The 25,443-nt window shown below is 47.1% G+C and overlaps 1 protein-coding gene across 1 annotated transcript in view; it reads left to right on the plus strand.

Annotated features, from left to right (window-relative positions):
* GPI (glucose-6-phosphate isomerase) overlaps nucleotides 1-24,800 on the plus strand; it is a 32,979-nt gene extending 8,179 nt beyond the window's left edge. The window contains exons 4-18 of the mRNA XM_048515638.1: nucleotides 1,060-1,179; nucleotides 4,310-4,393; nucleotides 4,491-4,637; nucleotides 6,865-6,936; nucleotides 10,345-10,389; nucleotides 11,215-11,268; nucleotides 14,386-14,446; nucleotides 15,927-15,970; nucleotides 16,772-16,924; nucleotides 17,872-18,001; nucleotides 18,264-18,340; nucleotides 19,301-19,429; nucleotides 21,964-22,039; nucleotides 22,141-22,207; nucleotides 24,097-24,800. Of these exons, the coding sequence (XP_048371595.1) occupies nucleotides 1,060-1,179; nucleotides 4,310-4,393; nucleotides 4,491-4,637; nucleotides 6,865-6,936; nucleotides 10,345-10,389; nucleotides 11,215-11,268; nucleotides 14,386-14,446; nucleotides 15,927-15,970; nucleotides 16,772-16,924; nucleotides 17,872-18,001; nucleotides 18,264-18,340; nucleotides 19,301-19,429; nucleotides 21,964-22,039; nucleotides 22,141-22,207; nucleotides 24,097-24,220 (1,383 nt within the window). The 3' untranslated portion in view covers nucleotides 24,221-24,800. The remainder of the gene's footprint in view (nucleotides 1-1,059; nucleotides 1,180-4,309; nucleotides 4,394-4,490; nucleotides 4,638-6,864; nucleotides 6,937-10,344; nucleotides 10,390-11,214; nucleotides 11,269-14,385; nucleotides 14,447-15,926; nucleotides 15,971-16,771; nucleotides 16,925-17,871; nucleotides 18,002-18,263; nucleotides 18,341-19,300; nucleotides 19,430-21,963; nucleotides 22,040-22,140; nucleotides 22,208-24,096) is intronic.
* Nucleotides 24,801-25,443: the final 643 nt, after the last annotated feature.

Consider the following 25,443-nt stretch of genomic DNA (forward strand, 5'->3'; position numbering starts at 1 on the left):
GGATTGATTTTCTCCAGACTCTTTGTATACAAGGCTAGTATGGGGGAGAAAAGGAAGGTGGACTTTGCCCACAGGGCTGGCGTCTGAATCATTGTTTCCAGAAAGGGAGATTGCCAGAACTTTGAGGCATTGTAGCACACATTGTCACACTGCACAGAGGAACCGTGCAAAAGAAGCACGGCAAAATTATTGACCCATCTGTCTTCACATGCTGGTGCATCCCTGGTGGCTGCAAGAGATGGCCATTCTTCCTCTCCACAAGTTGCTGTTTTACAAATCTGTGGGAGGGAAGGTGACTTCTGAGCCGCAAGAGCAGAGGTGGATATCAAATTATTTCAATAGGTGAGGTCCAGGCTTATGCTCCCAGCTTGAAGGGGCCGTGGCTAAGTGGCAAAGCATCTGCTCAGCTTGCAAAAGGTTGCAAGTTCAGTCCCCCGCACCTCTACTTAAAAAGGGTCAGGTGAGAAGAAAGGCTCTTGAATGTTGAGTCTTTGGGGTGGCCCCTTCCTGTGACTCTGAAGAGACCTCGATAGTCAGACAAAATTTACATTGCTGGACCGAGGTAGCTTCATGTCAGAACTGTGTTTTGATTTGGAAGTAAGCATTTAAAATATTCTTGTCTTGGCAGTTCCAATAAGAAACTGTTCCTCTCTGTCTGAACTGGCTGTTTTGGGAAAGGGGCATAGAAGCAACTGCAGCGTTAGGTGGTGGTGAACTCTGAACAATCTCTTCTCCATTCATTGGTGCTTGTCTGAAACAGTGCCTCTGTTCAAATGTCACACCAAACCAGAGTTTTATTAGCCACTCTAATTACGCCGAGTGTTGTCTATTGGGGCCTGCCAAACCAGAATCTGAATTTACTAGTCCACTCCTAGGCTACAAAGAAACTCTGGTTTCGTTGCTTTCTGTTGGGACAAACCAAGATTTAAGCAACTGAGAGTTGTGTCCCGGTTGTGCAAACTTACTGTAGTTTTGCCTACCTTTCTGTCTTTTTGAGAAGTTGCCTTTTGCCAGAGCGCCTTGCTCAAAACCTGCCCGAATTCTTCTTCCCGTTTTCAGAATCGAGCCGTGCTTCACATCGCCCTGCGGAATCGCTCCAATTCTCCAATCGTGGTTGAAGGCAAAGATGTTGTCCCAGAAGTGAACAAAGTCCTGGAGAAGATGAAAAATTTCTGCCAGGTAGAAACATTTGTCAGACGCAATTGCTACTTGTATGTTGTATGTTTCCTCCTGGTAGAGTAGAGTCCTTTTAAAGCTAGCCTTTATTCACTGGGGGAGTTCGTATGAATTCTGCAAAGTTCCCTGCCTCTTCATTCTCCTAATATATGGGTCTTCTTGCCGCAAGATTAAGAGAACAAACTGCCCAGCAGGGCACCTCTGTGTGTCTATTCATGCAGAGAATGCTTCTTGCCTCCAGTGCTTTTCTGTGCCCCAAGCTTGTTGCAGTAAATTCTTGAAAGTGGTGATGGAGCCAACCATTCAGTTAATAAAACTTATATTATCTTAAGGGATCTTAAGAAGAGTTAGCAAGTTTTGTTGATTCCTCTCTCTGCCTCATACTTGGGGCCCTGAAGTTTTGTTCCAGTGTATCAGTGAACCTTCAGAAACAACACAAGGGTGGGTCTGCGTGGATGGGAGAGGAATAAGAAAAAATTGCTGCTTCTTCTTATAAAAACTTATGAAAAAAAATATCCAGGCATCTGTCTATGCTGTGAGCTGAGAAGATCTGTGCAAACGCTGTCGGAAGGAATGGAAGCTGCATAGCGGTGCTCAGGTTGAAAACAGAGTGGTATTCTCCACACGGCTATGGTGAGGGCGTGGCTCAGTAGTAGAGCATCTGCTCAGCACGCAGAAGGTCCTAAGTTTGATCCCCGGCATCTCTAATTCAAAGGATGATGTGAGATCCTTACATGTGTCCCTGGGAAACTGGTGCCGGTCAAAATGGGACAGTGCTGACCTTCACTGACCAATGGTCTGCCTCTATCAAAGGCAGCTTCATGTGACCGAACAGGGGCAAGCTTGGAGTGGCTCCCCCCACCCCTGCCCCCATGGTCCAATTGCAAGACCAAGCATGGTTTGCTTGTGTAGGTTTGTTGACAGGCGTCCATGTCAAACAGCGTCATGTGTGAATAAGCTGCCACCAGCAGCAGAGATGTTGTGTTGCTCTGTGCATGAAGCTTTTCAGTGGGGTCTGTTCTCACGTTCTGCTATGAGGTGTTACGTCTGAATTGTTAAATGTGGGGAGTGTCCTGAAAGCATTTGACATCAGGTGGTGTGTACAAAAATATGCAAGATGCCAAGGAAAGAGGAGGTTTCTCGCTACCAGACTTAAAACTATATTTTGAAGCTGTTGCATTAATATGAATAAGGGAGTGGATATTGCTGAAAAATTCCAGAGTTCTGGATTTAGAGGGGTTTGATAGGTGATTTGGATGGCATGGTATTTGTGGTATGAGATGGGAAAGGTACATAAGAGAGTTTTCTAATCATTAGAAGGAGTCTTCTCTGGGTGTGGTTGAAGTGTAAAAAATTTATAGACCTATAGGTGGTGTGTTTGCAGTGATGTCTCTAACAAGGGAGGGATGGGAATTTTCCAAACGGAACAAGATGATTGGGGGGGGGGGGGGGGGCAGGGGTGTTCCTTGCACCTAGAAAACATGTTGGTAGAGAATTCTAGTCCAGTCCAACATGTGAGTAGTGGGAGGAGAGTGCATTTAGACCTGCAGTCCTCCCTACTCGCTGAATCTAGAATTTGGGGGTAGTGAAATTCTTTCCCAGGGACTAAAGGATATAACTGACCAGTGACCGTTCATAACGTGGAATGGATTGGCATAGATCCATCTTCCTAGCTGCCCTCTGGTGAATGTTTGGTGCTAATTGGGAATGCTTTGTGGTGGCCCTGGCAAAGGAGGACAAGAAATGAATGGACAATAGACTTGTGGGTCACAGTAGGTGAGTGAGGATGTGAAGCAGCAGGAAGAAGAGGCTTTGGGTGTCCCTTGAAAGGGGGTGGGAGATGTTTGACCACCTCACAAAAGTGGTTCTGTACCAAATTGCCCACTTCAGAGCACAGTTGTTCTCCTTGACTTTTAAAAAGTGGGGCTAGTTTGCTTTTTATTTACAGTCTTCCATCTCATTATCTTAAGCCTCCAGAGGGTTGGAAAACCTGCTGTTCTTGTAACCACCCCCTGCCGACACTGACCAATTCTTGGGGCTTGTAATACTGTTCTCATTATAGTTGCATCCCTCTAAACCAATTCACCTCAGTGGACTTTAAAGGCTGTAACTGTGCACAGGATTGCAGTGTTGGTGTTCGGCACGTCCCGCAACATTCTTGTCAAGTGTTTCAGCGTTATCTGTTTATTGTGGGCCAAAGGCTGGAACCTTGTCAAAATCCCCCCCAGGGGAATTCCTACCAATGGTTGAGATTTTGAACCAGGACCTTGCTGGCTCACTTCTCAGGCTCTTAACCAGCCTTGCCATTTGCTTCCTTGACCCTGGAATGCCAGGTGGGGAAAACTTTTTTCCTTCTGTTGGGGATACAATACAGAAGAAGACGAAAGTTTTTACAGGCGTGCTGGATCAAAAGGAAAATTCACACATCGGAATCCACATTATACCTTAGGACCAATCAAAATGCTGCAAAACTGCGTGTGGGCTTTTGAGAACAGGTCTTCTGAGCAGTGGCTCCCAACCTTGGACTTTAATTGGGTGTCCTTTGTGGTGACCCTCAAAGAGAGGTTCATATGGATCATGTACACCACTGCTGTTCAGGAGACCCTTTGATGTCTCCATGTCTTCCCTTCTCTGCTTTTACAGTTGGTTTTTGGCTTATGGACTTTTCTGTTATGATGAGCCGTCTTGTGGTTCCTGTTATTTGCTTGATTTGGCAGAGCTTCGAGTTCGAGGAGCAGCGGTGGCATAGTAGTTAAGATCAGGTGTACTCTAATCTGGAGGAACCGGGTTTGATTCCCCGCTCTGCCACCTGAGCTGTGGCGGCTTATCTGGGGAATTCAGATTAGCCTGTACACTCCAACACATGCCAGCTGGATGACCTGGGGCTAGTCACAGTTCTTCAGAGCACTCTCAGCCCCACCTACTTCACAGGGTGTTGGTTGTGAGGGGGGAAGGGAAAGGAGTTTGTAAGCCCCTTTGAGTCTCCTTGCAGGAGAGGAAAGGGGGGATATAAATCCAACTCTTCTTCTTTTTCTTTTTAGCAGGTTTAATCAACCGCAATGTTGGTTTGCCGATGACCAGTTTTTAATTGTGTATTATTCTTGTAACGAAGGTTTTTTTCTCCTGTGTTCAGAAAGTTCGCAGTGGTGACTGGAAGGGCTATACTGGAAAAGCCATCACCGACGTGGTCAACGTTGGAATTGGAGGATCGGATCTGGTGAGTTGTCTGGGTTGTTCTTTTGACTTTACTGCACAGGGGAAGCAATTTAAGGTCAGAAACCTTGCCAATAATAAGGATTTTTACTTTTCTGCAGGGCCCCCTCATGGTGACCGAAGCTCTGAAGCCCTATTCCAAGGGAGGACCCCGGGTTTGGTTTGTCTCAAATATCGATGGGACCCACATGGCCAAAACATTGGCTGAACTAAATCCAGAGACGACACTCTTCATTATTGCTTCCAAGGTATTTTCTGCTTTTGGTGGGGGGTATGGTGGTAGATTTTTTTCATCCTTTCTCAGTATCTCATCCAAAAATCCAGTTCCAAAGTTGCTGCATGTGCATCTATGCCTGCGAGTCAGCAAGGAAGTATCCCCACTTTGAGCCAAAGGGTGTTCCAAGGGACACTAATATGGCATGAGAACATGGTTATTGGGCTGAAAGGGACAGGACTATAAAGACTATCAGCCCAAAATGAACAAATGGGGGACGTTGCTCACTGTGCCTCGACTTTGTATCTTCTGGGTATGGAGAGTAACGGGATCATTCCATTGGTCACAAGATGCCACAACCTTCTGTTCCTGGAACTTGCAACATCTCTGCATATTGGTGCTTTGGGCATGCGGCTTTCAATCAGCAGTGGCGTAGTGGTTAAGAGCAGGTGTACTCTAATCTGGAGGAACCAGGTTTGATTCCCCACTCTGCTGCCTGAGCTGTGGAGGCTGATCTGGGGAATTCAGATTAGCCTGTACACTCCAACGCACGCCAGCTGGGTGACCTTGGGCTAGTCACAGTTCTTCTGAGTTCTCTCAGCCCCACCCACCTCACAAGGGGAAGGGCAAGGAGTTTGTAAGCCCCTTGGAGTCTCCTTACAGGAGAGAAAGGGGGGATGTAAATCCAACTCTTCTTCTTCAATCATGTGTGAGCAACAAGAGCGGGCTCCCAGGGGAAGGTAATGCTTACTCCTCAACCTAAAACAAGGTTTCCCTTGTGCTCTGAAAGTAAGCCTGGAGGCACCCTTCCCTAATTTGGTGGTCAGAAGTTGTGATGCCAGCCAAGTGCCTGCACAGATGTCCTAATGCAAAAGTGACAGCATTAATAGAACTGTGTTTTCAGAAGTAGCTTATACAGAGGGCCATCCAGGTGGGTGACTCTTGTTGTGTTCCTTCCTTTGCCACTTGAATAAGGCACTTCTATTTGTTCCCAGGTGAAACTTGTGGGGTGGGAGTGCATGCACAATTTTTAGAAACAAGAAGGAGGACAACCCCTCACATCAATCATTTTTGATGTGTTTTCTTGGAGGGGCTCTGCGGACGAACTGGTTGGATCCCACCCGTGTTCTGCTGGTGGAAAAGGAAATAGGTCCCCTTTGGCCACCCCAGAACATTGTGCTGAGGGTGATGGGACCTTTGTGGACCCATGAGGCTGTAGTCAGGAGGTGAATCGGGCAAGATTGCGTAGTAGATGTTATCCTGCCAGAACTCCAGGCATTGCAGGATTGAACCGGTGGTTCGGCAAGTGGTCCTCATTATCCCGTGGGCTGAGGATGCTGGAATTCAGAGGGGACTTCAAAGAGCCCCTGGCATTGTGTTTGTGAATAAATTGAGGGGTTCGGCCTGAAAGGCTGAAATTCCCGTTGGGACGAGTAACATTTCTCTGGTCTCATTTGCTCAGCTGTCGTTGAGATAATTGGGTAGATTTGGAAAGGGATGAATGGCATTCCTAAGAGCTTGCTTTATAAACTGCCCTTTTGTTTTAATGAAATCAGGTTTCGTAAATGGACTGGGGAATCGGAGTGGACGTGATGTTGGTCCATATAGCTGCATTTTTAAGGGATGAATGAACTCCAATGTCCGGGGGGGAGGGGTGGCAGGATCCTGACCAGACTGTGCAACTGTCCACATTCGTGCCTTTCATGAAGTGTCTTGCTTGTTTGCTAATGAGCAAATGGACTTGTCGCAAAATCAAGGGGAACAAAGAGGCCCGTGTTCCAATATAAAGCAGTCATTGGCTCGTGTTGTTTGGATGTCTTGGCAAAGCTAAAATTATTGATCCCAAAAAAAGGCTCAGTCCACCGCGGGGGGCGGGGGGGAGGGAGGGAGGGAGGGAGAGAGAGGCAGAGATAGCCAGTACAGTTAATGTTGCAGTTCAGGGAGTTAAGTGGTTGCAATGGATTATATACAGAAATCTTTTATGCTAAGCCATGACCAATTTGGGGGGATAGTGAGCCAGACGACTTTTCTTGCTGTCAGGGTTTTGCCTTTAAAAACCACATTTTCTCATTTTTACTACTACGAAACCTAACCCTAATTCCGTTTCACTATGACACATCTGTTGCCCGATACGTAGCGTGGGAGGATTTAACTATGACACATCATTTTATCAAAGCTATGACAAAAGAGTTTTATGAATGTGTGCTGTATACGTGGCTTGACCAAGAACTTTTTCTTTCAACCTGTCTCCTGGCATGCAGACTTTCACCACCCAGGAAACCATCACCAATGCAGAAACTGCCAAAGAGTGGTTCCTTCATGCTGCTAATGATGTAAGTATGCCTGTTCCTGCCTTTGAACTTATTTGTTCAGCTGTAGAGCTCACAACAGGGACTCTCCTGTCTGCTTACAAGAAAGATATTACCAGCACTGCTATCAACATTTGGGGGGAGGCACCTTTTTAAGGAGGAGCCGCGTGGCGTAGTGGTTAAGTGCTTGCACTGCCACTCATACGATCAGGAGTTCGAGCCCCCTGTGGGTCAGATATCCTGGCAGCTGGCTCATAGTCAATCCATCCATCCATTCCTTGGTCGGTAAATGAGTACCTAGCTCATAACTAGGGGGTAAAGAATAGCCGGGGAAAGCAACGGCAAACTACCCCACAAAAGAGGCTTACCTATGAAATCACTGCTCGCAGTGGCACCCCAGGGTCGGACATGACTGAAGGGGAAACTTTACCTTTTTAAGAGGGTCCCCGCCAGGTCTTTTTAGAGGAAACTTTTACAGACCCAGTTCTGGAGCTTCCTGCTGTCAAGAAAACAGTTGAGTCGTTCTGCACTGTGAGCCTTTCAGAGCCCCGGTTCTGTTTGTGAATGGTCTGTTCTCAACTTGGCAGCAGCTGGCATTCCTATTCACAATCACTGATTGCCTGGAACCAGTTTGGTTGAGATTGATGGCTGGTGTATGATGGGCAGCCCAATCCAGAGCCCTGGGGCAACCAGGGGCGGCACCACTGTGGCGCCGCCTCACTGCTTCCGGAGAGTTTTTCAGCAGCACGGGAAGGCAGAATATAAAAGAACCCTCCCCACTGCTGCAAAGCCCTCCATTGGACTCAGTGGGTTCACACCACTCAAAAGGGTGTTATAAGATCATGCCCTGGGCGGCTGGTGTCCCGGGATGCACAGCTGCAGTGAAAGCTGACTAAGGTTGGCTCCACCCCTGGCCACGCCTCCAGAATACCTCCACTATGCCCCTAGCAGCTGCCCACTAGTGGATTTGCCTTTCTGGCGTAGGTTCCCCAGGGAGGACAAATCCACCAGCATAGGGCCCCACCACCTCCACAACTCCCTTCGTCCCCATAATTTTTTTTCTTGGTCCCCCTCACACACTCAGCTGTGGTTTGCAGGTCACAAGACAACCTCTGGAACTCTCGTTCCCTACTCCAGAGTATATGTTTCCTTCTTTCAGCTCTGGCCCTGTGCAAAAATGCAGTGTTAATGTTCTGTGGGGTTTCTCTGAACCATGGTTTGCAAACCTTTTCCAAAACATGGTTTCTCAGTCTGCCTGGAAAGAGCCATGGTGAGCATTGATTCACACTTAGCATGAAACTATGCATGATGTGGATGAGGGAAGGGAGAAGGGAAATTCACTCTGGAGGGGACCTGTGTTCCCCAAGAGACTCCTCCTGGCTTTGTTTTTTAAAAAAAGCTTGCAAGAAGCCTGCATTCCATTGCAACCAAGCCTAAGTCTATGTAAGGGACCGTGTAGATCTGGACCGTAGAACGTTGCAAGTCGGTTATGCTAGAAGGAAACGTGAGACGCTTGCTGGCTTTTGAAGTTGCCAGGGTCTTGGCAACTCCCCTTGTAGTTTGAAGCCCAGTTGTCTTTGCAGTGGGATTCCTGAACTATGAATAGATGGCCTTAAACGGAGCCGTCCAAGAGTCTTCATGAAAGGATGCTGCTCCTTCAGCTCTCTAATATTACTGGGGAGAAAATAGCTGAATGGATGGAGTCGGAGAGCGATGTTCACGTCAGTTGGTCAATGGAGCCTTTTGCCTGTGTTTGTTGCCGAATGGCCAGAGGGCAAAATTATAAGGGGGTGCAGTTGCTTTCCCCTGCCAAGCATTCTCTTTGTCTCTTCCCCTGTTCCATATGTAAATGCAAAGAGGACTCTAAAGTTGGAACCTGGCGCCATTAATGGTCTGCAACCTGCGGCTCTCCAGATGTTCATGGACTACAAATCCCATCAGCCCATGCCACCATGGCTAATTGGCCATGCTGTCAGGGGCGGATGGGTATTGTAGTTCATGAGCATCTGGAGAGCCACAGGTTTCAGACCCCTGAGATCTACCAGTTCTCACACCTGTAATCCAAGGGTCAGACTAGATAAGATGTTTTTAAGGAGTTGGATGTCTCCCAGGCAGACAGCCCACCCTGGGGCCATTTCATGGGGTGCAGCTGAAGCCTCTTCTTTTCCCCTATGCTCTGCTTTTGATCCGAGTCAGGCCTTCAGTGTTTGGGAAAACGAAATCCTAGAATCTGCCATCTGCCTGAAGAGCAGGAGAGTGGAGTGGGCTGACCCCCTTGTTAAGAATAATTCCTGTCTTAATTTGGCTGGTAGGTGGAGATGTCATGGTTGTCACAGACTGTAGGTGACTAACTTTGAGAAGAGGCAAATGAAAGCTGCGAATTCCATGGAAGCGACAGCTTCTTAACCCTGAAGCCCTGTCAATTGACAGCTTTGGGAGTCTGGGGGAGCATTTGGGCAAGACACCCCCTCGGTTTGCAACGAATAGAATGCTGAGGACTCCCTCATGTGCCAGCCCTGGTTGTCTTGGTGTTTTGTGCACAGTGTGATCAAGGGGCAGGGAGAGGACCTTCTGCCAGTCTAGCAGCCTTTTGTGGAACTGCTGCAATCCTGGGTCCGTTGTGTTCTGTACAGATTACCAGAGATGTTGTAGCATTTCTCCAGGACTTTGCATGAGGCAGAGCTTGGTTGCAGTAAATGCTGACCTGGACTGCGATTGGCAGGGAGGGAAATTGCATAATAACTAGAATTGAAAAGGGTTGGGGGTCATGCTTTGCACAAGGAGGGGGGCATGGCCCAGAAGACCTGGGCAACACCGGCATGAACTGTCAAAAGCTCCCCAGAATCTTTCCCAATGCAAAGGGAGTTCTTGCAATGTGCATCAGTCTACAGTTGTAGAAATACCACTGATACAGGACTGGGTAGGGGCAGTTAGCGTTTTCCAGATGACTGTATGCTTCGAAGTACCATCTCTGTTCTGTCTCCTGCCACTTGGCCTTTCCAGGTGCCCTGAACTTCTCCAACCTTCGTCCCTGGCTGCTCCTCCTGCTTGCAACCCCCTCCTAGAATATCTGTCTAGTTCTACTTCCAGCTCCTACCTCAAAAACCTACCTCTTCCAGAAAGGCTTTTTTCAGGTTGACGGGAGAATAAGACCCACGTCAATGTGTGTTCACCCTTGTAATTTATCCCCTCTTAAAATTTGAGCTGTCAGCTCTACTGCAGATGAATTGGCCTTTAATTCAGCAGAAGCAAAAGGGATTCGTCATCTTTTTCAATATTATCCATCACGATCTCTTTGTTTTCTAATCTGTTCTCTTGTCCGAGCTCTCTGCTTGAGGGCCCTTGCCACTGAATGAAGTCAGCAAATGGCATCTTGCAGTTTAGGATGTCTTGCGGTGTATTTTTTCCTAACCATCTCTCGTTTATTTAAAGCCTTCCGCTGTGGCCAAGCATTTTGTTGCCCTGTCTACTAATGGCGTAAGTATCTACCTTTCACAAGCAGGTTTGTTTCTTGTTAGTGGGTGAGCTATAAAGGGGTGGTGAAAATGCTGAGATTCTCTGCGCCTCTCAAAGACAATGCTGGGGTAATATGTGCCTACAACTTCTGTGTTGGGGGCCTTAGGCCAGCTGTGGTCATGATTGGGGGGGAGGGGGTAAGAGAAGTACTCTGATACGGAAATGTTGTCTTCTCTGGTCAAAGTTCTAAAGCTCTTCTGAATTGTAATGTGTGAGAGTTTATGTTCCTTCTCCATTAAGTCAGGAAATAATGCTTTTAGACAAAAAGATGTGTGCGAAGGGATTCAAACTAGCTGTGTTATATTTTCTATTTCTATAGTTTCTGTAGATAGGAGAGAAAAAACAACTTTGATTCAATGCTGTGGTTGGTTTTGCAACCATAATCAAACCATGCTTAACTGAAAGTATAGGACTTACTTCTGAGTAAATGTTAGGAGCATGTTTGACCCTTCTTCAACTTTTTCCGGGTATTATCACTTTGTCATATGTCTGAGAAAAGGAGACCTCTTCTGTCTTGCTCCCCATGTTGCGTTCCCATCCTGGGAATGTAACTTTCTCAGATCCTTGACCTTGTTCACATGTAGTGGTTTTGTACCTGTGGCTTCCATGGGAATGTGGCTTCTGAGCATGCACAGCATTGAGCCAGAAGTGCTTAGCAGCCCCCCCCCCAAACACACACACACAGGCCTCTTATCCCATTGGAACAAGTGGGAGGCATGCTTAGCAGATCTAACTGTGCTTAGCATATCACTCTATGTGTTAATTGCCACCTCTTTTCTCTTGCAGCCAAAAGTTAAGGACTTTGGAATTGATGTTCAGAACATGTTCGAGTTCTGGGATGTAAGTAAACCGTTTCATTATATCCAAGATCACACTTGCCGTTAGGGTGGTGGCGATGTGTGTTATAATTTCTTGCTGCCTTTTGTCTTTCTCTGCCCCTCATCTCAGGACTAGGTTAAATAGTCCTTTCACGTTGATTCAACTAACATACAGAGATCTATGGATTGGGACCAATGTCAGATACTAGCATTAGAAGACCCTCTCCTCACTGGAGCAATACTGCACCTGTTTCTCAAATTGGATTGGAATGATGAAATAGGAAGGGGGCACCCCCCTTTCCCGCACACAAGTTGACCGGGACTTAGAGAGATTATTGCATTCAAACCACTGAACTGTTTACCAGTTAGGGATAGAAGGCCTCAAGATCCTGTCTTTCCTAGGATCTTGGCATCCCTCAGTATCCTACACAACCCTAAAGAGCTTGTCCTGCAGTGTGAGAACAGGGAAAGCTGCTCCTGACTGCAGCAGAAAGAGCCAAGGTTGGTGTCTCTCTGCACCATCTTGTGGTGTTTTTCACTGAGGATAAGTTGCAACTAAAGGCAAGCTTGGAAATGTGAAAGAGCGAGAGTCCTGGCTCTTGTGCCTACAGGCTTGTCAAAGGTCAAACGACCAGACCTTTGAACGCTTCGGTCCAGGCAGCAACTGCGTAATAGGAGATAGTTCACTGCCCCCAGCCTCTGAAAGCTATTCTGAGCTATGACATTTGCCTGGTGGATCTAATCTCGAGCATTAAAAGTCAAGTGTCAGTCTCTGGCCTCTGGAATGCACAAAGGCTTCGTATCGGTGCATGTACATTTAAAAGTGTGAACGCTTTCCACCTGGGGCTGCAAAATACCTAAATGCTGTGTTGGTCCAGAGCCAGTGCAGTTAGAGCAGAGGTGTTGAACTCATTTGGTACGAGGGCCGGATAGGACATAAACGTCACTTGGTCCGGCTAGGCCCTTGGGGAGGGGTGGCTGCCTCAGCTGGCCCCAGAATGGCACTGGGAGAGTTGCCTGGACTAGTGAGCTTGCAGCGAGGTGGGATGGCTGCTTTGAGAGGGTTTATCAGGCCTGGGAACTAGCTGAGGCAGCAGGTTCACCGGCCTGATAAGTTCCCTCCAGGGGCCAGATCTACCCCCCAGGCCACATGTTTGACACCCCTGAGTTGGAGCATCAGAGCAGGATGTGGGAAGCTTGAGTTCAAATCCCTGTTCTGCTGTGGAAACTCATTTGGGGGCCAGTCACCTGCTCTCTGCCTTACAAGGGACAACAGCAAAGAATCACTTCAGTAACAAGTGCCTAAGAGATCTGTAAGAAAATTCAAAAGAATTCTAAACGACAATGTTGTGTAAGATCAATTAAAGAACCAATGAGAAGGAAAGTAAATGGGTCTGTTGGAGACAAATGATAAATATGTCTAGGAGAGTAAATTCTGTTACAAATTTAAAGGGCAATAAGGGAGGGTTGGCGGGACTCATGTTTATGTTTAAAAGGGGGGGAACCTTTGACTGTGGAAAACTAGGTTAGGAGGATAAGATTTTTTACTTTATTTGTTATAAATTGCTTCAATTTTGAAGTTGATCAATTAGAAAAGGTATGTGTATGTGTGTACACACACATACACAATAGTTGACGAATTCAAGCTCTGGAGAAAATTTGCTACTCTTGTCAGAAGCCATTACTCAAGTGACAAAAGGTGGGAGGTCTTTATGGTATGGCTCATTCCATGAGCCTGGATTAGCATGGTTGAACCATTGTGTTTGCTTCACGGAGGGATCCCTAGACTGTGTAATGTCTCCCCCTGGTGTTGCACCAAAGAATTGCTGGGGAGATGGTAGGAATGCAGTGGGTTCACCTCTCCCTCAGATATCAGACGTGACTGATGAATGAAACAAGAAGCATTCAGATTCAAAGGTATGGTTGTTAAAAGCCAAGAACGGTCTCTCAAAAGGTGGCATAGTGCTAACCAACTGCTCCTTCCTATTGTGCTGAACTGGGATTATCCAGACACGGAACTTCCTTGTGTATAAACAGGACCTTGTCCACTGAACGCAGACGCTCTTGAGAATGGCTGCCCCAACCACGAAGCTCCCCCTCCTTTTATCCCCATGGCAACTTTGAAATCAGTGTGCCCAGGGAGATTCATAGCTGTGGGGATTTCAACCCAGATCCTTTCAGTGGCCTGATGCTGTCTGCATTCACGATCCTGGTACCCTCCCTCCCAAGCCTTGTTAAAATGAATTGGGTTTGTGTGGGCGATGCCTCTGATGGTTTTGTGCCTCTCATAAATTGAATGTAGTGTCGTTACCACGGTTGTGAATGGGGGCTCCAGACAGCATGTTCACAGAATCATAGAGTTGGAAGAGACCCCAAGGGCCATCGTCCAACCCCCTGCAAGCAGGAACACACAATCAAAGCACTCCTGTCGGATGGCCATCCAACCTCTTTAAAAACCTCCAAAGAAGGAGACTCCACCACACCCCGCCGTCAATCCACTACTTTTTAGTTTTTGCATTTTGTTCAGAGTTGAATTGCAATCTCCAGGGCAAGAGGACAGTATGCAGCGTTCTCACTGCTTTTGTCTGGGTAAAATGTGCATCAGAAAACAGTTCAGAGGTTGCCAGCCTCCAAACTGCTCACTGTATTAACATTTTAAAATTTGACTTTTACTGTTGCTGTCACACCATTCTGAATGGCTGCCATTTCCACTAGGCTGTGGAGTAGGGTCTATTGATCAGAGTGAGGCACTCAGCGACGTCATCCTGGCAGCACAAAGAGACTTTGGATCGCTTTCAGGAAGATGGCAAAATTCGGCAGTGGTGTTGTGATACGCTGTCACGGTGTGATGGTGCTGATTGGCTCAAACTGGGAGAGGGGTTAGCAGGGTAGACCTCTTCCAGCAGGTGGTGAAAGGGGGATTAAAGGAAGCAGATTCAGTCAGCCCTCTCCCCCCTGCCCCGAGGATGGACAAATATGAGTGGTGAAAGATCTCAGTGGCACCATATCCATGACATGTGAATGATGGAACAGCAATGACTTGATTTGCAGAGAATGATGTTTAAAAAACACGTGCCTCTCCCATCTCTGCAGTTTCCTTGGCTGACCAAAAAACTCCTCTATTTTTCTTTTTTTGCAGTGGGTTGGTGGTCGTTATTCCTTGTGGTCTGCCATTGGCCTGTCAATTGCCCTGCACGTCGGTACGTATGTTCCCACAGCACGAGCGCACTGTTCTTGCAGTGGAAGGCTTTGCTAGCTTGCTGTGAAAACCGCTTGAATTGCATTGAAATGTTGTCCTTTTGTACATCTTCTTGGAGCAGGAAATTTAAAAAGTCTTAACTCTTAGTAGCATATCCCCCCCCCCCTCCAGTTTAGTTTTTCAAATTCCTTCTTGAGAAATTCCTAGAGATTTGGGAGCAGAACCTGGAGTGGGTGGAGTTTAGAGCCAGGAGCTCAACAAAGAGGCAGTACCATAGAGTATACCCTCCAAAGTTGCTATTTTTCTCAGGGGACCTGATCTCTGTAGTTTGGCACAGATCTGTAAAGCATCTTAATTTACAGGCTGGAGAAGTCAGAAGGAGGTGGTCCTTCACGTACAATATCTAATAGAATTCTTGTGATGTGGTGCACAAGCAGCCCGTGGCGGATGTATGCATGTATAAAAATGCCTCCCAATCACGGAGAGAAGGAGAACTCAGAAGATCTTGAGGCTACATCATAATCTCTTGGTAGCGTCCCAGTTGATGTCTGTGTCTGTGTAGAGCGGCATCTGGACTTAGAAAAGAAAACTTTCCACAGTGAACAAAACCTTTCAAAAGCAGCTAGTGCAAAGTTTTTTCCTTGCTGATAACAGCACTGTATCTCTGGAATTGCTTGCATAGCAACCTGGTTCCTTCCTTCAGTAAACTACTGGAGTTCATCTGGAGGCCTTCAGTTTCTGAACACGGATATTTACTGTCCCGCTGAGTTTGTACTGAGTGGATTGAGTGTTTGGTTTGGTTTTTAATGATGGCTCCTGTTGTATACTTCAAAGATCTTGATTGTTTTGGACTCCCTTCTAAAAGTTGGCTGCTGTGTAATTGAATAGAATTTGGGGACACCAGACTTCTGAATCTCAAATACAACTTTTCCTTTTCAATACCCCAGAATTGAACATTCTGTCTGCGGACTCTTATCTGATTAAATATGTTACATTTCAGGATTAGACTCCTCAAAACATTAACCCATGTTAGTTGCTAATGGAACCGGTAAAATAACTGAAAAATGAGGTTGGATCCAGACTTAAGCCCCTTCCACACATGTTGATGAATCCACTTTCATAATTGATTGCAAGTGGATTTTGCCATTCTGCACAGTAAAATCCAGCTGCAAAGTGGATTGAAAGTGCATTATTCTGTATATGCAGAAGGGGCCATAGTTGGCAAGCTCCATTTCCTCCTTATCTGCTGCAGACACCCCTCAAGTCATTACTCAGCATCCTCCTCCCCAGGAGCAGTTATCTTACAGAGATCAGTGGGAGGGAAGGGGTAGGAAAGTTCCATTTTCATTCAGAAATTTTGTTCCCATAATTAGGGATATAACTCCAGTGTTTTGTTTTGGGGCTCATGACTTGGATTTCCCTCTTATATTTCTCCTATCTTATTTTTCCTTCCCCCGCCCCCCCCCCTTAATTACTGCTAGGTTTTGACAACTTTGAGAAGTTGCTTGCTGGAGCTCACTGGATGGTGAGTATCTAATTTCATGGGAATGAGATGGTAGGTTATCTACACAATTTTAAGCATCAGGCGGATAACAATGGACTCCCTTGCATGGCTCTCAGAAGGTTATTGACACCTTCTTTGCTCCTTGTCCAACATCTGCTTGTAGAGGGGCTGTGGCTCAGAGGAAGAACCTCCACTTTGCATGCAGATAGTCCCAGGTTCAATCCCTAAGACAGTGGTGGCGAACCTTTGGCACTCCAGATGTTATGGACTACAATTCCCATCAGCCTCTTCCAACATGGCCAATTGGCCATGCTGGCAGGGGCTGATGGGAATTGTAGTCCATAACATCTGGAGTGCCAAAGGTTCGCCACCGCAGCCCTAGGATGTGAAATACCTCCACCTGAGACCCCCCCCCCCAAGTACTGCTTCCAGCTTCATGTATGTGTGTTTGCTGACTTGCAACAGCACACAGTGAACTTCTTCCGTCTTGTGGCAAAACTTTGTGCTTTGTGGTGATGACACAGTAATGTAGAAGCTCTGCCTGGCCTTTTCATCCACACAAATTGTCCCTAGTTGCTGGGAGCGATGGTCATTCTTATGTAAGCTGTAAGCTCAAATCCATCTCGGAACCATGTCTTGTGCTTTTTGGTCCCCAGAGGCCACCATAGCCAAAGCTGGGATTTGGCAGTCTTTGAGGCGCTCATTTTCAGAGAATCAAGGAGGAGTTTTATAAGCATTTTATTTTGGGACATCAGAGCTGCTGTGAGCTTCTCAGTTTGATAATGTGAATCCATTTCTTTTGTACCTCGTACTGCACAAAAGGATAATCACTTCCGCACCACCCCCCTGGAGAAGAATGTGCCCGTCCTGCTGGCAATGCTCGGCGTTTGGTACATCAATTGTTACGGAGCCGAAACACACGCCCTTCTGCCCTACGACCAGTACATGCACCGCTTTGCAGCTTACTTCCAGCAGGTAAGGCGGACTCACCTCATTGTATTCTGTGATGGTTCATTGTGTGTAATCGCTGCGTCCTGTCTCAATGCTTACTGTCTCAGATGGAAATTCCCTTTCCATCCAAATGTGTCAAGTTGCAGCTGACACAGCAACCCCGTAGAGCAGAGGTGCCCAACTCTGGCGCTCCAGATGTTCATGGACTACAATTCCTATCAGCCATGCCAGCAGGGGCTGATGGGAATTGTAGTCCATGAACATCTGAAGCACCAGAGTTGGACACCCCTGCCGAAGAGTTTTCAAGTTGACCACTCGTGGGTTTTTCAAAACAAGAGACGAACAGAGGTGGTTTGTTATTGCCTGCCTCTGCATAACGACCCTGGACTTCCTTGGTGGTCCCCATCCAAACACTGAATAAGGCCAACCTAGCTTAGTTTCCATGGTCTGATGAAACCAGGCTGAGTGAGGGCCAGCTAGGTCACGGCCCACTCAAACAGACATTGTACAAATTTGGGACATTCTTTCCTGCTTAGCTGCTGCCTGTAACCTGGTGGTTGGCAAGAGATCTGACCATGAACAACAGCGGGTATATGTTATGAGCAGGGCAGAGGCCCCATGTGGCAGCCAGCATTGTGTGGTGGTTTAGTGCATTGGACTCTAATCTGGAGAACTGGGTTTGATTCCTTACTCCTCCCCTTGAAGCCTGCTGGCTGACTAGCTCGTCACAGTTATCTCGGAACTCTCTCAGCCCCACCTGCCTCACAAGGGGTGAGGAGAGGAAGGGAAGGAGTTTGTAAGCCGCTTTGAGACTCCTTATGGTTGAGAAAAGCGGGGCATGAATCCAAACTCTTCTTCTCTTCTTTTAACATTGATGTCGTCAGCCTGCTCTTAGCAGTCATTTAAAAGGGGCCGACCTGGGAGAAGAAGATTCTCACATTTCCTCTTCTTCTTCTTCTTCTGTCACTTAGGGAGACATGGAATCAAACGGGAAATACATAACCAAGAAAGGTGCTCGTGTGGACTACAATACTGGCCCAATTGTGTGGGGCGAGCCTGGAACCAATGGGCAGCATGCTTTCTACCAGCTGATTCATCAAGGTATGGGGTGAGGCCGCAGGTATCCCTAAGCATTTCAAGAGAGCCCGATAATACTTTTGGTGGGGGTGCTGCTAAATTGGTATGGACTAGTCCTTAGTAGTCCTCCAAAGTGCTGTCAAAGGGTTAAGGACATGGGCTTGGTGCAACTTCAGCTCTCAAATTTTTATTACATAAAGGTAGAATAGTCCTGATTTCAGGGTCTGTTCTTGTTGGGAAAGCTGGCTGGTCGACCCAAGACTCATTTCTTTGTACTCGTCTGCAGGGACCCGTATGATTCCTTGCGACTTCCTCATCCCAGCCCAGACACAGAATCCGATTCGAAAAGGGCTGCATCACAAGGTAACAGCTGTTTTTAAGTCTGCTGTATTAAGACGATTTGTGGTGTTGATACTCAGGAGAGGAAGACCTCGGTGTGCGGCGCTCTTTCATCTCAAAACACAGAGCTGTGTACTGCAGTTGCTGGGGGTTGCGGTCCACAGCTGGAATGTCAGAGTTTGTGCCTTTCATAAAACACTGGCTTGAATAGGGCCAGTGCTGAGTAGTGGTTAAGAGCAGGTGCACTCTAATCTGGGGAACCGGGTTTGATTTCCTGTTCTGCCACTTGAGCTGGGAAGGCTTATCTGGTGAACTAGATTAGCTTGTGCACTCCAGCACATGCCAGCTGGGTGACCTTGGGCTAGTCACAGTTCTTTGGAGCTCTCTCAGCCCCACCCACCTCACAGGGTGTTTGTTGCGGGGCTGGGGGAGGAGATTGTAAGCCCCTTTGGGTCTCCTTATAGGAGAGAAAGGGTGGGATATAAATCCAAACTCTTCTTCTTCTCTTCTATTTAGTAATAGCCAACAACTCATACAGATCCTTTAACTTTATCAAATAACAGTGGTGTTGTCCACAACAAAACCTTGCAGAAATATTTAGCAGGGAGTCCATGGCTCAATAGCACCTATTTGGTCTAAAGCATAGGTGTCAAACTCGCGGCCCTCCAGATGTTATGGACTACAGGTCCCATCATCCCCTGCCAGCATCATGCTGACAGAGGATGATGGGAACTGTAGTCCATAACATCTGGAGGGCCGCAAGTTTGACACCTGTGGTCTAAAGAAAGCCCCAGGTTTCATCCTCAGCATCTCCAGTTAAAAGTATCAGGTAGCAGGCAATGTGAAAGACTGGTGCTGATTAGAGCCGGCTGCCGGTCAGAGTTGCTGCTGACCGGAGTAGACCGCTGGTGATAGATTTAGCCAGCTCAGTGGGTGAACCAGTAGCTGGACACAGGACATCTGACCATCTCTCTTTTCCATTAGATCCTTCTGGCCAACTTCCTTGCTCAGACAGAGGCCTTGATGAAGGGGAAGACAACGGACGAGGCCCGCAAGGAGCTGCAGGGTGCAGGGCTGAGTGGGGATGCTTTGGAGAAACTTCTTCCTCACAAGGTACTTCTAGGTGTTTTTGGAGGCAGCTTGATCAGTCTTCCAGCGACATAGCAACTTGTGCTTGAACTGGGTGGGCCAATGGCTCCACCTGGCGGTTATGTTAAGTGTTAACCAATAGCATTCAATCCTTGACACAAGTGTAGCAGTTTAAGGGAGAATTGAAGTGTACCTCCTACCCCAAGGCAGCCATTTTGTAGTGGTTCCTCCTTGGGTTTACTAGATAAATTCCTGGCTCCTGCCATTGCTTTTCACTTGAGTGGAAACAAAAATAGGGGATAGGAAGTAATATTGAGAAACTCTAGGAATTCTACTGATCTCTGTGTTTTCTCACAATAGAGGTTGGGAATTCCTAGAGTGCTGCAATGTAATTTCTGGGTATAACCAGAAATGTTAGAAATGTCTATGCATGTGCATGTGCCCATCTTCTTGCTCCCCCCACATCATTTTTGCTCCTTCTCTTGTGAAGAGAGTGGTTTGCAGTCCTATTCCTACTAGTCTTTCTCAAAGTGCTAAAGACTGAACAAAGCTGGAGACCCCTGGACAGAGTCTTAGCCAATATCTCTCACCAGGAGATAAATGTCTACAACCACCACCAAGTGAGATGTATCAATTTATTAACCAATGACCAGTTGATTTTTATTTTCCAGATTTGCCATTAGTTTGAGCTACTTGCCCAAGATCATGTGCTACTTTTCCTAATGTTTGTTTGTTTATTCGATTTGGTAGACCACCCTACCCCCGAAGGGCTCAGGGCGGTGTACAAACGAGACAAACAATACAATTGTTCCTGGCCCTCTGGCCTTGGGCCTACTTTTTACCTGCGTCATGGTTTCTCTCAGACTTAGTGACTTGATCCTTCAGAGGTAGACTAGACAATATTTTCCTCAAGGCTAACATTGTCCCTTTCTCCCATGTCCTTTTCCCTGCAATAATGAACTTTTTTGGCTCTGTATTCTGTTTTATCTTGACAATCGGAAAACAGGTTTTCTTGTGGGACACTCTCAAGTTGACAAACCTCCTGTACTGTATTGGCTTCTGTAGGTAAAGGACACTTGAAATATTAGCTTTAATATAAATAAAGGAGGAGCCATGTTTTTAAAATCATTTGGAAACTGTTAGGCCTACGTTCAAGAACTCACATTTCCCATACAATACACATTGATGTCTGTTTTCCACTCCTGAAGAGAAACTTTGTGTGAGCATATTTGTAGTCAAAGAATAAATATTCCAACAGGGCTGAGGGAGCCACAATATATAATTTGAAGTACATTCTACCTAACAGAACATTCCCTCTCCGTTTTGGCTACCCAGCCTGAATTAGTCAAATTGGTTTTGTAGGAGCTACCGGCATCTGTTATGCTCTGCATCCACCTGCTGAGGCAAAAATTATTTCAGCTCTTCACCCAGGTTTTTAGTCCCTAATTTTTGAACTATTGTCTAAATAAACAAAACCAGGAGGTTTGCTGCTTTCCTGTCTTCCACACAACAGTCACAGGTGATGAATAAATATGTCGCTAGTTTCTCCTTCATGCATTTCGTTTTCTTTTTCAGTCACCCCCCCCCCCCTTAAATAATTACTGAAACTTTCGCAACATGTAGTTTCCTTATTTCCCACGCTCCATCCTTGGCTTGCTGACCCCATTCATGTGGCCGTTTTTATTTATTTATTTATTTATCGTATTTATATACCGCCCTCCCCCAAAGGCTCAGGGCGGTGTCCGTCAGTCATAAAACAATTTAAAACATATCATAATAATACATAAAATACTAAAACTTGCATGAGCTGGCCAGGGGTGGCTGGCCTCCTCCCTGCCACTTTGTGTAACCCCCACGGGAGGCCAGATGTTCTTTACAGTCTACTCATCTTATTGGCACAAACTCAATCACTACTTGCTCCAAGTAGATGTTACCTTTGCACACTTGGCAATTGCCTGTCCCATCTGTGTATAAAGCTCAGCTAATGGTATTTAGCAGCCCCTAAGATTCAGAAAGAAGTGCTGAGGTCTGGACCACGCATGCAGGAAAATGAAGGGGATAGATTGACTGAGTTTTAGACTACAGTAGAATGCTGTAGACGCTGTAGAAGGTTCCCCTGTGTTAACCCTTTCAGGCAAAGGGTGTGAAACTCTTTCTCTGCTCTGCTAGCTTTCTGTTTGCATGAGATCTTAATTTTTAGTGTAGAGAAATATTCAAAGCTAGAGTCCCCTCCCTATAGCATCCCACCACCTGATTCTCAACCACCCCAGCCTCCTCTCTGTATAAGCCCAGTGTAAATTTTGGCAACTGTGGAGAAGAACCAAAACGAAGGCTGCATGTGAGAGAAGGCACTTGGCACGGACCTCGTTTTGTTTGAGCCGGAAGCTTGTCATATGGAGATGAGGAAATAAGTCTTAAGGGGGGTTTGAAAGAAGAGGTGCCACAAAGCATGTGTGGAGTTCTTTTGTTGTTGTGAACAGTTAGGAGTATCACATATGTTTGATTTCACAGGTGCTTCTGAAGATCAGTAACAAATGTACTTTTTTTCCTTTTGAAAGGTCTTCGAAGGCAATCGCCCCACCAACTCCATTATATTTACAAAGCTGAATCCATTCATTCTTGGGGCCTTAATTGGTAAACACTTTTTCTCCTCTTAATTATTAGCATTCTTGGAGTTTGTCTCACAAGGCTTTGTGTTTAACGTAAACATTCTTCTTAAAATATCTATCTTACAGCCATGTATGAACATAAGATCTTTGTTCAAGGAGTTGTGTGGGATATCAACAGCTTTGACCAGTGGGGGTGAGTAGGTTTCTTTTTGATAGGTGACCCTTTTTCTAGTACGTTCACTGCCTACCTCCAGTGTATTAGGTGTCATGTATTCGATATTTTTAAGGTTTATTGTTTTGTTTGTTTTTCTGACCATGGGCCTGTTAATTTCTTTTAGGGTGATTGTGTGGACACACAAGGGAGAACTATGTACACTGCCCTGAGCTCCACATGGGCAAAACAAGATTAAAAATGTACTCAGTTTTACATAAAGGACTCACTGGCTGCAGAGTTGCTACCTACAGGGTTGGCACAGAATTCCCTTTTAGGCAACCTACTGGTTGTGTTTGCAGCTGGAGATGGATGCCTGGTATTTCTTCTCCCAGTCGTGGGCATTTTGGAGGGATTAATTATATCATGTGGCATTGGATTTGGAATTAATTACATCATTTGGTTATAGCAGACCTGGGCATTATACGGCCCGCGGGCCACATCCGCCCCGCCGGATGACCCTGACTGGCCCCCCTGCCTTGCTGGGGAGCGAGGCGTCTTTGAAAGCCCCGCAGAAGCCGGTTGCCTTGGCTGCCGGCTTCTGCGGGGCTTTCAAAAGCGCCTTGCCCCCCTGCCTTTTGGCCCGGCCCTCCACAATATTTTCTGTTTCTTATGCGGCCCCATGGAAAAAATAAGTGCCCACCCCTGGGTTATAGGGTTTGGAAAATCTGGGGCCGTATCCTGGCTTGGCCCCAAAGCCCACTAGTTGGCATTGGGTCACTTGGCACCTTCCAACCAAACTTATTTCAGTGGGGCTTCTTACAGATAGGGGGTTCTCCATCTTTGCTTCCAAACCAGAGTATGTTTGGTATCCGCACAGTGTTGGCCTGTTTCCACATTTTCCTCAGTGTGCTGTTCCCCAAATCAGCTGTACTCTAGTTTTGTAAGGAAAGAATCTCGCCCAAACCTATTCTCTTGTAATGCAGATGAGAAGGGGTGCATTTTCAAAAAGATCTCAGCTACGTTGGGCCAGTTCCTTGCTATCAGTAGTCATCCATTTTCCTTTACACGTCACCAGATGGCTTTTTAAAGAATCACTACTAACTGCCACAGCAATTACTGCTTTTTTTAAGCCTTCTGGTCAGAAGCGTACCAGGGGTAAATGGCGCCTGGAGACGAATTGTCTCCAGGACGCCCCCCCAGGCTCTGCCGCCCGCCTCTACCCCCACCACCCTAGCCCTGCCCCTGATGCCCCAGGCTCCACCCCCACTGTCCTAGAACCCGCCCATGTCACCATGGGCATGGGCAAGGGCTAGGGTGCCCACCTCCCCCCCCAACAGACTCCCCCTGCTGGCTGGGAGCCCAGACTGCAGGCTGCCAGCTGGGAGCCCAGCCAGCGGGGGGGAAGGGAGGGGGGAGTCCAGGGTGGGGTTGAGGGCGCCTGGAGGCAGCAGGAAGTCCTGCTGCCTCGTCGTCTTTGCGTGCCTTGGATGGGGTCGAGGCACGTGAAAACGATGAGACAGCAGGACTTCCTGGTCACATGGGAGGCCGATTTTGCGCCCCCCACGTGACTAGAACAGTCGCGCCCGGGGACAAGGGCCTGGGGTACCCCTTGTCCCTAGGCAGATACGCCACTGCTTCTGGTACCACAGTGGGAAAATGGCAGCTGAGAGGGACTGACAGCTGGGAATTATGCAGGAACCTTTCATGGGGAAGCCCTGCTTCCATCGGTGCTCCTGCATTCAGAGTGCCAACGACGAGGACACTGAGAATCCTACTGTATGAAAACTCCAAGGGTGGCTGTGAAAATAAAATCGTTCCCACATGCTCCTCTGTAATGCTCTGGAGGAAAGGCAGCATGGAATCACTGACTCCCCAAGAGTCTTGTCCCCTCCCTACATTCTGTCCCCTCTTTGTTTTCTTCCTCCCAGTGTTGAGCTCGGAAAGCAGCTGGCCAAGAAAATCGAACCTGAATTGGATTCGGACGCCCCCGTGACCTCCCATGACTCCTCCACCAACGGCCTGATCAATTTCATCAAGAAGCACCGGGCCTGAAGCCTGATTGGGGGAAGAAGCGGAGAGCCCAGCTGCCCACGCCCCACGTCGATGTTGTAGTTGCTGCTTTGTTAGCCACTTCTAACCAGATTAGCACTTTTACCAGTCCTGGCCTTGTTAACGGTTAACCACGTTGCATCGCTTAGCGTTTTTGGGGGGAGTTAGTGTCCGTGCAACCTGGTAATTGTTCGGGAGCTGTCCGTGTTTTGTGGCAGCTGAATTGTCAAGCGTTGGGTGCTCTGTCGTTGGGTCTCTGCCCCATCCCCACTGCTCTGTAACACTTAGATGTTTCAAAGCTGCACCACAGGCAGCTGAAGACCTTTTTGCCACTGTGTGTTTTGTGAAGTCAGCGCAAATGTGAGAATCGCAGCCTGTACCTGCACAAGATTACACCATAGCAAACTGAAATGATGCTTGTTGGTCTGTGTTGTCCTTTCTAGTGTGTGTGGGGGGAGACTTGTCTAGCCAGCACTGGGGGTGGGGGGGTGGGGTTTAGTTGGCTTTGATTGTAGGGCTCCTGGCCAAAAGCCTGCTGTCCTGTTTCTTTTTAGCCCTATAAAAAGCAGTGTTGACAAATTTATTTTGTTGATTTATTTCATTTATATTCCACTTTTCTTCTCTCTGAGGAAGATGCGTGTCTTGCAACGTTCTCCTGTTCTCCATTTTATCCTCATAACGACTGTGAGAGGGAGGCTGAGCAGAGCACGGGCAGCCAGCTTCCATAGCAAAGTGGCAATTTGATCCCAGGCCTTCCAGACCTAGTCTAACCACTATACCACTCTCTCCTTCACGCCGTCCAACACTGTTATTTCATATCATGGGGAACCTTAACACTTGAGTGTCATCAGGCATGAAGTATGCTGTTGTCTGCCTCATGCATCTTTGGAAGGAAACCAGTTGCGGATGTGGGATCAAACTCCAAAACATAGAGGAGGCTGCAAGTATAATTGTTCCAACCGCAGTTCAATCAGATATTCACATTTTAGATGCAATACATTTTTTTACTTGGAGGGCAGGCTGCAGCAGAGTAGGTGTGATTCCTAACTCCAGGCAAATAAAGCCTGTGGCTACGCAACTTCCACTGGCATGCAGTAAAAGCTGCTCTCTCTGTAAGTACTGGCTAGGCGCATGCATGGAATGTGGCGTTGGACCTATGGACTTTGGCTCTGCCTCCTGTGGCAAACGTTTTAGGTTTGGCTCCGCCTTCTGCAGCAAACCTTTTG

Source organism: Sphaerodactylus townsendi, linkage group LG14 (genome assembly GCF_021028975.2).
Source record: "Sphaerodactylus townsendi isolate TG3544 linkage group LG14, MPM_Stown_v2.3, whole genome shotgun sequence".
Classification (NCBI taxonomy): domain Eukaryota; kingdom Metazoa; phylum Chordata; class Lepidosauria; order Squamata; family Sphaerodactylidae; genus Sphaerodactylus; species Sphaerodactylus townsendi.